This window comes from Apium graveolens, unplaced genomic scaffold, assembly GCF_009905375.1.
Source record: "Apium graveolens cultivar Ventura unplaced genomic scaffold, ASM990537v1 ctg6612, whole genome shotgun sequence".
In the NCBI taxonomy this organism is placed as follows: Eukaryota; Viridiplantae; Streptophyta; class Magnoliopsida; order Apiales; family Apiaceae; genus Apium; species Apium graveolens.
In genome coordinates this window covers 93,416-105,786 of record NW_027419634.1, presented here as the reverse complement: position 1 = coordinate 105,786, position 12,371 = coordinate 93,416, and the positions used below count along the sequence as shown (strand labels likewise).

Sequence of the window (12,371 nt, the reverse complement as noted above, 5' to 3'; positions counted from 1 at the left end):
TTGGATTTTTCAATTGATGATGTTCTATTATTATGACACAGGATACTTGCTAATTCGAAGCCTTGTCCCAAATGTAAGAGACCAATTGAGAAAAACCAAGGTTGCATGCACATGACTTGCACACCACCGTGCAAATTTGAGTTTTGCTGGTAAGCGGCAAGTTTTGTTAGATGTATTGCATACTTTTCTTTGATGGTCTGTTGAAGTGTCCACTGCTCTCTTATGATCTTAATGTGTTCATAGAAGTTTCACATCTTGGATCTGCGGCAAAAATAATTAGCTTGTTTTTGTTTTCTCCTACAAATAACTAATTTTACATCTAGCAGTCGGCCAATCTCATAGTCTTACCGATTTGATGGGCAGGTTATGTCTTGGTGTGGTCTGATCACGGGGAGAGAACTGGTGGCTTTTATGCAAGTAACCATTATGAAGCAGCAAAACAAGAGGGAGTGGTAAGGTTTGTTGCTTTGATGTCATGTACTTGCTGAGAATATGCATATAAATTAATTTCCTACGTATTATATTTTTCACAGTATGATGAATCTGAGAAGAGAAGGGAGATGGCTAAGAACTCGATACACTCATTATTACGAGCGGTGTGCTACCAACCAGTCGGTATGTTCAAGTTTGTCACTTATATCTCCACTTCTCCTGTTATATAGTATAGTCATTATAAAAATCAAAGGTCATCCAAGTCTCTTTATTCCGATAGTGGTCAGTTACCCTGCCTCTACTGAGGTTCGAATCCTCAATCTTTTGTTACCAAGAGAAAAGGTGTATACACTAGGAGATATTAGGGATAACTCCTATTGGAAGTAGGAACTGTTCCATTATCTTTGTGAAAGTTATTTTCCTTGAAATGGAGAATATAGGTATGGTTCATAGTATCTTTAAGGAGTAATTTACGATTTGTTATCCTGGATGTCACTAATGTTCATTCAGTTGGCTATATATTTAAGTTGAGAAAGGACCGGTTCTGTTCATTCCATTTTATAGTTATTACTTCTCTTCTAAAACCTGTATCCACTAGCATAACAAAGAATTCAGAGAAGCAGTAAAAGGCAAGGCTAGTATAAAAAAGTTTGTGAGTCAGTCGTGATTAGCTTGTGCGCAGAAGAATCACTAGGCACTAGGCAGTCTGATTTGTAGTTGCAACTTGTTTGGGAAGGGGTGAAGAAAGAAAATCAGGATAAAGGGCATGGTTTGAGGCTTATGCATATGTTGTATTTGTCCTTTTTGTTTATATATAGCGTCTGTTAGTTCGGTTATAACTTAAGGGGTCATGGTCTGTGAACTGTTGTAAATCTCCAGCTGCCTATGATATATTATTAAGGATAATTATATATAATGAATACATGCAAATGTACTGGTTTTAGTTGTTTCGTATGTGTTCTTTTCCCATGGGGAGTAGTGGAACTTAATAGTGACAATTCATAGATTATTAAAACTTTTGAGCTGTAGCTAATGTTTATTTATTTTCTTTAAATGCAGTTTAGATAAGTACTCATTTTATTACATATGCTCAGTGCACACTTGAATACTTGTGTTAGGAATTTTATACAAATAGATTCCAATTCTCGTTTTTTTGTACTTCAGTAATCGAAAATGGACTATGGCTATTTGTTATCAATGTATTAGTTTATTTTTGGATATTTCTCTGTTGTAAATCTGTTTAAATGATTTGCTTACAAGTAATCTGACATTTTAACCTTTTCAATGGCAGTCGAGGCAGAAAGCCCTTGCAGATTTACATAAAATGCAAACTGTGCATGTATGAACAAAACTTTATTTTTAGTTGTGATATAATATGACCTAGACTAGAGTTATGATTGTATCATTTGTATAACCTCTCATTTTTATTTGCAAGCAAAATGTAAAATAGAATTTGAAGCCATTGTGGATAGATTTAACTTGATTTTTTGTTCCACAACCTACATTTCTAAAGAATAGCTGCTTTGATCTTTTAGCACATTGATTGAGGTGCTTGAAAACATAATTATACTCATTATTAAAGTTAAAAGTTTATATCAAATCAATATTTGATGGGAAACTTTATTTGATATAGAAATTTGATTTTTATATTAATTTTGAATAGTTTATTTTGCAGCACAACACATGCGGACCAAAAATCAGAGGGACTGTTGTTTAGGAATGGAGGCAGTATCATTTGGCTTGTAATTTACATCTACTTTTGAGTTGGTCAGAAGTTTCTAATTTTTAAATGATAATGAAGATAAATTAGAAAATTTAAGCACAAGTACACAGCTATAAATCTTTAAAACATTATTCTTTATCCAGTCAAATTAATCTCTTAAACTACATCATTGCATGCATTTAGTTGTTGAGCTCTCTTGACAAGAACAGCGTATTCTTTATACTGAATTGGTGTATGGAGTGATCTTGTTTCTGTCACCAAAAGTAGAGTAAGTGTCAATTTAGCCATATTGTTTTTGGGCTGCTACATCCCCGTAAGGACTTAAATTGATCTATAAGTACTCTCTCCCTGCTTTTTGTAAGTTTTGTTTTTCTGTTTTTTCCAGCTTGAAAAACTTAGTGAGAAGCAGAAGATACCAGAGTCACAATTGAAGTTTGTGTTGGAAGCATGGTCACAGGTATGTCTAAGTTTCTTGATCTTAACTCTTGCTATTCCCGTGCCCTCTCCTTTCAGTGTCCACAACTTGTTTACAAACAAGTTTCTGTGGCTTTTAGACCACTATGTTCCTAGTCTTCATGATATAGTGTGAATTAGCAAGATATAAAGAAGTGTAATTAGAAATTGTGGTATATAACGAAGATAATAGCAAAAGATAAATTTACTACACCAAGGATTTGCCAAGGATTTCTCAAAATGTAAAATAGATGAATATAAAGAAGTAATGAAAAGTAAATCTTAATCAGTAATCAAATTATATTCATTTGCAATCCATACATGTTCCTAAATATCAACAAGAGAGTAGTGATGATCTCACTAGAATAAAGCATATATTACACTAACCGGGTTTTACTCATCTTTGCATCATAAATTAACTTAGATACTAGTGCACATTTGGTGAACCAAGCTATGTAACACTACTAATTATTCAACTCTTTTTTCTAGAACTTTTGATCTCCTATATACTTTTAGAAGTTCATCTATTATCTCATTTTTTAGGGTTTTTTACTAATATGTCCCATTATAAAAGTCCATTTATAAATATATCCCATTTAAATTATATTTATAAATATATTCTATATTAGAACTTTTCTATAATTTTAGATTAACCATAGTTAATTACACAAGTGCATGTTTTTAAATGACATAAATAACCCTACAAATGACTTGGAGAATATAAATATTAACATTTGGTAATTAGGAGATGTATACAATCCAATAAATTTTAAACTTTGGTGGTTTCACTTAGGTAGTGATTTGTGATCACAATGGAAAAGAAATCATTTTATTTCACCTTAGCTCAACTTGATGCAACCAGGAACAATCAATTTTGATCGGTAAAATTTTAAAAATTGAAAATCATTTTACAACACCCCCCGTTAAAGTTTGATGCAACACTCAATTACAATGGTAAAATTATAAAATTAAAGAAATTGATAGTACATGGTCTGCCCCCGCCTATGTGTACACTAAGAAAAAATGCAACAATTATTGCGAGGCCAGTTAAGTTTTTAAACATTGAACCTTAAATTTAAAAATCCCAGAGCCCATTGATAGTAATAAAAAAAACCAACCAACCACCATACATTCCTGTGTCAAATATTGGTGAAACAAAAAATTGATAGAGACCCAATGATTTATGTTCGGTGGAAACAAGTGATGTTTTTTAAATTGTATTGTATATATTAGGGGCATTTTAGTACATATGCTCATATGATGAGATTATTATACATGTATGAGGGTTATACGTCAGTTTAAGTTAACTATAGGACATATTTATGATTATTGAACAAAAGGGGACTCATTCACAAACTAACTCATTATTTTGGGGATGTTTTATACAAATTCCCCAATTTTTAACATTTATGTTTCCTACAAGAAGTTAAGAATGAATCCCAGTTTAGCAATTAACCAGTCCAAAAAACTGTCTTCTCTTTTATGTTACTTCTATCGAATGTAGGCGAGTGTTGAAATGAGGACGTATGATTATGGATTCTATTTGCCAGAGCACGAGCTTGCCAAGAGGCAGTTCTTTGAGTGTTTGCAAGGTATAAATTTCCATGGTTTTATCATGTAATTTAGCAGGAACTTATGTTTATTGGGTTGGTAATTTATTTCTGTTTTTCATTTGTTGAACAGGTGAAGCTGAGGGGCTAATTTAGAAAGGGCTCCAGCAGTGCGCAGAGAAGGAATTACAGAATTGCCTCGGTGATGTCTAAATTTCTTAATCTTAACTCTTGCAATTCCTGTGCCCTCTACTTTCAGTGTCCACAACTTGTTTCCAAACAAGTTTCTGTGGCTTTTAGACCACTTATGTTCCTAGTCTTCATGATGTAGTGTAAATTAGCAAGATATACAGAAGAGTAATTAGAACTGTGGTATATAATGAAAATAACATTAAAAGATATACTTAGGAAATTAATAGCATAACATTTACTACACTAAGGATTATGCTAAGGATTTCTCATAAAGTAAAATATACGAATATAAAGAAATAATAAAAAGTAAATCTTAATCAATAATCAAATATCAATTCTCATTTGTAATCCATACATGTTCCTATATATCAACACGAAGAGAGCAGTGATGATCTCACTAGAATAAAGCATAAATTGCACTAACCGGGTTTAATCATCTTTGCATAATAATGAACTTAGATACTAATGCACATTGGTGAACCAAGCTATGAAAACACTACTAATTATTCAACGATTTTTGTCCTAAAACTTTGGTCTCCTATATACTTTTAGAAGTTCATCTAATATCTCATTTTTTAAACATTTATGTTTCCTACAAGAAGTTAAGAATGAATCCCAGTTTAGCATTAACAAGTCACCGAAACTGTCTTCTCTTGTAAGTTATTTCTGTAAGCCAGATGGATTTTATGTTCAGATATAAGAAAGTGGTGGTTCCATTCAACTTGGACAGGGTATGTTTCCCACTTACATGTTGATACAGTACGAATTGAAAGCTAAAGAATATACCTCTTACACTTTGAAGCAGCAGATCTCTGATTCTTTACTTTAGACCATTTTACATTGTGCATGAATTGATTAACAGTTCCCTTGGTATTTTTGTGCTGGCAGATTGTCGAATGTAGGCGAGTGTTGAAATGGACGTATGCGTATGGATTCTACTTGCCAGAGCACGAGCTTGCCAAGAGGCAGTTCTTTGAGTATTTGCAAGGTATAAATTTCCCTGGTGTTTTATCATGTAATTTAGCAGGAACTTATTTTTGTTGGGTTGGTAATTTATTTCTGTTTTCATTTGTTGAACAGGTGAAGCTGAGGCTATTTTAGAAAGGCTCCATCAGTGCGCAGAGAAGGAATTACAGAATTACCTCGGTGATGGTACATCTGAAGATTTTAGTGGTTTTCGTACAAAACTGGCTGGATTGACTAGGTATATATTGTGTAAGATATTTATTTTCTGTTATATTGAAACAAAATGAAATGCAAAAGAAATTGCTGTATGCACTTACTGATGGGCAGAGAGGGGCTTTGAAGGAAGGCTATTTAGTAGGGTGGACTGGAGATTTACTGAGTTGTCCCAGTCTGGGTGCGCTCACTAAATCAAGCTAACCCTATGAATTAATAAGCTGTCAGTCAGTTAATAGTCTTTTTCTATTGAGCAACATACATGCTTAAAATTAGTAGGTGTTTAGTCCCTCTTCATTGAGCTTCTGTATCTGAAGTTTACTTCGAAAATTGCTATGGGATGTTATGGGAGTATGAAACTCTAGGTGAACTCTAGAAGTTAATGATTTTGTAAACCAAGATCAGTCTGCAAGTAGCTTATAACTTGTCAATATGTGGAATATTCTTGGGGAAATTTGGCACTGTGTAAATTGAGATATTGGACTGTTTCTTGGGGGGCGAGTTTTAACATCAGAGCTCATTCTGCAAAGGGTTTGTAGGCTAGTGAATTGTTAAAGTTTGTTTGATTTATGATATATACAAAGAGTGCTTGTTTTCAAATTAGTAGATGCTGGAACACGTGTACTGTCATCAATTAAAAGCAATTAGTTTGGGTACTTTGTTAGCCTCTTCTTGGGGTTTCTTTAGTAGGGTTTGATTTTAAGCTAGGCACTACTACATGGGCCATGAATCAACGAAATTATACGAAGAGTCTTGTTAAAAACTTAAACGGAAAAGAGTGCGCAGGCCGCAGGTAGAACTTGAACATATGGGAAGTCTTTGTGCTAGAGTTTTTAGAAGTTATCCTAGAGATTTTGTAATTGACCTAGCAGTTTAAAACTGGGAGAGGTCCTCTTCCATGCAAGGAACTGAAATTTCTGAGGTTGTTTTGTTTTAAACCCAATGAATCGTAATCCCACCGTCTATCTAAGCTATATGGATCTGGAGTTCTGTTTTCATGTCTGTGTTCACAATATTTGCAAGTTTACCTGATGATACCGCATCAGTTGCCTTTTGCATTATCTTGTACTTGGCTTCTTTTTGTTGTCAGAGAAACAATCTGAGTTTGCAGTATATTGTACTTGACTTTCTTTTAGTTGTTTGAAAAAGGATATGTGAGTCAGCATGTACTGCGCAAGCTATGTAAACTATAAAGCATACAGCTGTACCTGGTTAACATTATGAAAACGTAGTCAGTTGCCCACTTGTCAATATGCACCAATTGAAGCTAGGCTCTGAAGAGAAGCTGTATTAATATATTGCAGTACCTTGTTTTTTTTCATTCTTGTTACAAAATAATTTTCTGGGAAAATTTGTTGATACATCACTTAACATGCTATTGAATGCCACAACAGTGTCAAGCGAAATTACTTCGAAAACTTGGTCAGAGCATTGGAGAATGGTCTATCAGATGTTAATTCCATAGGAGCCTCTAGCAAGACAACAAGCTCAAAATGTGTTGCAGGGAGTAGCAAAACAAAAAGTGGGAGAGGAAAAAGCTTGTTCCGGATTGGAGGATCAAGCAAAGGCGCTGAGGATCCAGGAAGTTGGGCTTGTGATCAGTGCACTTATCTGAATCCTTCCAGGTCTGCAACGGTGTGTCAGATGTGCAGCCAACGCAGATAACTTGCTCAAATTTTTATGTCAGGATTAAATGTCTCATAAACAAAGACTTCAGTGAAGCAGTAAAAAAAGAAAGGCTGGTATTAGAATGTCTGGCTGATAGCCGTGATTAGCTTTTGCGAAAAAGAATCACTTGGCAGACTGATTTGTAGTTGCTACTTGTTTCTGCTACTTGTTTCTGGAAGGGGTCAAGAAAGAAAAACAGGACAAGGGTCATGGTTTAAGTGTTTTGTATAAAATGTTTTTGTCTGTTTTGTGAATAGCATATGTATGTTAACTTGTAACTTTAAGGTCATGGTCTGGGAACTGTTGTAACTGTTCATCTGCCTATGCTGTACTAATTTGGATTATCATAATAGCTGAATGCTATGCGAATGTACTGGTTTGAAAAGGGTTTCATAGTAGAAATTTAGTGAGTGGTGGCCATGTCAAGTTGTAAGTTGTATGCATCAAGTATTTTATTTCCTATCTTGCTTTCCTTTATATCAACCTCCTTGGTTGGATGAAACTGTTTGCTGAGAGTGCGTAATCTCCAATTGCATGCTTAATCTGGTAAAGAGGATGATGCGTATTGGAGACAAAGTAGAAAAATGGATGAGCATGTTGTGTATCACGAATAATCATGTTATCGTCGTGTTTTTTTTTTTTTTTTATTTGTGGTTGCAGCTCTTTGTATGGGAAGTACATGCGTCAAGTTGTGATCAAAGCCTCGAGGCCCTCAACAAACTAAAAAAACACTAATGACATGTATACTCTCAATGCATTAAAAGCCAGAAACTTGAGCAAAAGTGTAAAAGTATTTTATTTATCATACACAAATTAAGGATGAAAAGAGAACGATATGTAAGAATATTAAACATGTAAGAAAGATGTAAATAGATGCTTGAGATTAAAGCTAATTAAGGATGAACAGAGAACGATATGTAAGAATATTAAACATTTAAGAAAGATGGCTTGAGATTGTAACAAGACAACAAATCAAGAATCACATAAGTTTGATCCTTTAGTAAGGAATCCAGATTCATCAGCTAGAATTGGAGTACAACCTAAGTTGATAATAAGCTCAGTAATCCACAAAGGACCCTCATCTCCAAATATTAAAATCAATACTAGTTAGCATCTTCCTAGTTGAACATACTCCTCTAGTGGAGGGTAGATATTATACGCTTGAGGATAGCCAAGCTGCTCTGCTCATTCTTCCAGTTAGACATACTCCTATAGAAAACAAACAAACAAACAAACAAACATCATGCTTTTTATAAAAAGATTATAAACATATGTATCTAATTCTTAAATATTAAGAAAAAAGTATATATACCCCATCATGTCCACCAGGAAAATGTGGAACCCTATCTTTTCTTGACTTGTTATCCTTGCCTTTTCTGTGATGCGAAGATCCCGCGCCGCCTCGAGATGAAGTCCATTTTGTAAGATTTTGGCTTATGTAAGACCTGAATACGCGGCTTGGTAGTACATATGTGAATTCACAATGTTCCAACATGATCAATCCAACAAATCCACCACGCTTATCAAACACGGGGCTGCCATAGCAATCCTGATCTAAATAGATATCCTGATTGACACTGAATCCATGAACTTCAATGAGCGGTAATTTTGGATGTAAATGGCTCAATTTCCTCCGCCCTTCCCCCATGTCTTCAACAATCCCCCCAATAGTTCTAAAAGACGGTGTTTGTAAGAACGCATTTTCCCTAATTTCAACTACTTCTCCCGCAAGAGCATTACCAATCGTCTTCCTGCTACTAGGTCGTGGAAAAACCACCGACTCAAACGGGAAGGAAACCTTTCCGGTAATGTTTGAAAAAGCAATATTAATGCTGTGAATCCACGAGAACAGTGGATCTCCCTCCTCAATAGGGGGGAAATCTTGTCCAATATCAATGAACCCAAATATCTCATCTTCTTCACGAGGATCAATGACCAAAACACTTATATCAAACGAAAAATTTACGTTCAAAACCGTTGCTCGCCTAAACTCATTGGAATTTCTTGAACGAACGACAACTTCTGTATGGTTAGCAGGAGTTACCATGGCAGTAGTAATTATCACCCCTTCTGGCCTAATGCATAGACCACCTCCGATAATATGCTGCATGCTTGGTACTTCTGTCGAGATCACGTACACAGCATCTAATTCATTGATCTCTCTGCTTCTCCTAGCCATACCTGCGTGTTGATTCAAGTGGTTATGGAGGAATGAGGATAAAATATCTAACGGTTGATTGACTTCAAATATTATGAACATTAAATCATATTTTCACATCGAAAATGCACATTAAGCCATTATAGGAAATGTAGTTTTCGGGGTTAACAGGAGGAGAACAAAAAATACCTATCAATACTAAAACATGAGTTCTTCTTTCTTTACTAAAGGAAGACTATCACTTCTTACTTTATTTCAGCCATTATTTTCCCATGTCGAAATTGAGCATTTAAGGAAGGAATGGTTTACAAATTAAAGGAACTAGACAGATGGTTGATTTAGTAGTGGCAGAACAGGAAGAAATGGTATCACGTGAGATCTCTATGCATGTTCTTCTGAATAATGTTATAGTAAAATAGTGCGAGCATTGTACTAACCTCGCAAATCATTTGAGTGTCTAGCCATTTCCAGTTCTGCATTTAACTGCAAAGGGTACCAAGTGAATAGATCAGTATACCTTTTTGGAGGCGATAAAACAGGTAGTTTGTAAACAAGCATATTTGAGGCAAATATATCCTCCCCATACTTTTAAATTTTACCAAAAATGTAAAAATCAATTGTGCTAGGCAATTGTTTATTGATGGTGAGTGAGGCTGTTATATTCTGTTACATACTATTAAGCAGGGAAAGTTAATTATCGCACTGTTGGGTTTGAAAAGTCACTAGGCAGAAGTACTTAGTTTTTCAGAATTCGATTTTCTTCAAAGCCAAATATCTTGCATGGTATTATGTTCTGGAGTCCAAGCAATTCTTTCAAAAATGTTCAAATTCATAACAAAGCAAATTTATGAACAATGGTACAGTGATTTTCAAATACATGCTCATGAGGTTAGATTTTAATATTTGTTTTGAATATAATACTGTGACAAGTCAAAGGTCATGATGGCTTCTTTAATTTCTAAAATTCACTATCATTCATGAACATAATACAAAGAAATTACTATTAATTTTGAACTGGGATTACAGCTTCTAGACAAAGTACTAGATGCTAGTTTATACATATCATAATATGATGCCTCTTTTATTCCTAACAGGTAGGTACCGTCACGCAGGACATCAAATTATTGGTGTCATTAGGTCGTATAAGGGAATCATCACTGATGAGTAAACGTGAAAATACAAGGTTGAATGAAATAGAAATATTTCATGATCATGTCGTGAAAATCGTGATGTCAAGATCAAGATACGTGAGACAGACTGACTCCTCACAGATAAAGTAACAGTAGCAGAAGACATCATCATACATATTTTTTACACACTTAGAAATAAAAGTGACCTGAATACCTTCCAGTACCACTAGGCTTAGATTTTGCTCGATCAGTTAGTTTTTATAGGACTCAAATAGTACATTACTAGATTTGAATATAATACGGACTATTGCAAACTTCATTCAAATAATACCAGTAGCTTCGAACCATCGAATATGATGTGAATATAAATAGCTTACAAGTTCTAAATTATTGTACTAGTGTTGATAATTAAGAATGTTAGTGGTATATTTGTAATTATAACAAAAATGTAATCAGATACTATATATATATATACAAATATTTCCCATATATCTTTCAAAAGAATGAGACTTAAAACAGGTAAAGCACGTAAGTTGACTTGGTATAAGTAGATTAATAGTAAGATATATTTGAACCACAAAAAGAGTAGTAATTGTCACATATTGATTGAATATAATTCGCACAACTCAAGTTGGACTCCGGTATCATAACATAGAGTACTAGTATGTTTAAGATTCAGCTTGAATAAACACAATACAAGCAATGTGTCATATTTTTGCGCTGATTGGGGTCGAATTGACAAACTTATTAACCCTACCAGTATTGCATGCCATATCTCTTCTATTTTTCTTCAACTTAAACTTTGCTACACCTAATTACTTAAGTTAGAGGACACCATGATTATAACTTGTGTACTGCATTTGTCAATTACTAAAAACAACACATTATATAAATCAAGAATAAGTAAATATACCCCGACGTCATATCCACGAGCTGCTGAAGGCCGGGTCCCCGTTATAAAATCCAGATAAGACTTGATCATGTTGCTTGGTAGAATATAATTCATTTCACGATACTTAAACAGGATCAACCCCACAAATTTACCACCCATGTCAAATACCGGGCTGCCATATCCCTTAGTACAAAGAAACCCATGGACTTCGATCACCGGTAATTCTGGATGTAAAGAACATATTTCCGATCTACGAGGATTGCTCTCGATAACTCCTCCAATAGTTCGAAAAGACCGTGTTTCTGAATATTCGTTTTGCCTCAAATCAAACAAATCATCTTCAACAGTAGTATCAACAGTAGTACTACTATCAAATGAAGGAAAAATTGCACCTTCAAATGGAAAGGAGGCATTTCCGGTGATGAATGAAAAAACAATGGGATTATTGTGAATCCACGAAAAAAATCCATCTCCCTCCTCAATCGAGAGATTATCTGCAATATTAAGATAGTTGAACACCTCGTCTTCTTCCACATCTTGAATGCTTAGAAAAGCTATACCAAAACACGATTTCACGTGTAGAACATCTGCTGGCCTAAATTCAGTGGAATACCTGGATCGAACCCTAACTCGTTCAAGATTAGCTGGAGTTAACGTTGCGGTGGTGATTATCCATCCTTGTGAGTTGATACAAAGACCACCCCCAATTCTAGGAACCTCATCTCCATAGATTTCTGTCATCACCACATACCCAACATTCAAACCTTTAATCATTTCACTAGCCATATTTGGACCAAAGAATCAACGAGTAGTGTATTCTTTCTTCTGCTTCTCAAACTTGTCGGCTTTTCTCAAACATGTTACTGTTTCTCAAACCTAACATTCTATAAACATTTTACTTTACTTATATTTTCCTAAATTCTCTTATCTACTTCTATTAAATATGTTCCTCTACTTATCTGCTATTAATATTCCACTTGTCTTAATTAAGTTA

The 12,371-nt window shown here is 34.6% G+C and overlaps 1 protein-coding gene and 1 pseudogene across 1 annotated transcript; one reads left to right on the top strand and one right to left on the bottom strand.

Annotated features, from left to right (window-relative positions):
* Positions 1 to 363: 363 nt before the first annotated feature.
* On the top strand, positions 364 to 7,676 carry LOC141703404 (putative E3 ubiquitin-protein ligase ARI8; annotated as a pseudogene).
* Positions 7,677 to 8,109: 433 nt separating this feature from the next.
* LOC141703403 (uncharacterized) lies at positions 8,110 to 12,252 on the bottom strand. The gene is made up of 4 exons (XM_074506946.1): positions 11,399 to 12,252; positions 9,793 to 9,838; positions 8,510 to 9,378; positions 8,110 to 8,406 (listed from the first exon to the last, which is right to left on the bottom strand). The coding sequence occupies exons 1-4, from the start codon at positions 12,161 to 12,163 to the stop codon at positions 8,395 to 8,397; spliced, it is 1,692 nt and encodes a 563-aa protein (XP_074363047.1). The 5' UTR covers positions 12,164 to 12,252; the 3' UTR covers positions 8,110 to 8,394.
* Positions 12,253 to 12,371: the final 119 nt, after the last annotated feature.

What these genes read in the sequence shown, in the direction of transcription:
- LOC141703403 (XM_074506946.1), bottom strand. Translation starts at nt 12,163, where the DNA reads ATGGCTAGTGAAATGATTAAAGGTTTGAATGTTGGGTATGTGGTGATG. An exon ending in CTCGTGGATATGACGTCGGG is followed by an intron (nt 9,839 to 11,398) that starts GTATATTTACTT and finishes TACCCTTTGCAG; the next exon opens with TTAAATGCAGAACTGGAAAT. An exon ending in ACACTCAAATGATTTGCGAG is followed by an intron (nt 9,379 to 9,792) that starts GTTAGTACAATG and finishes ATCAACACGCAG; the next exon opens with GTATGGCTAGGAGAAGCAGA.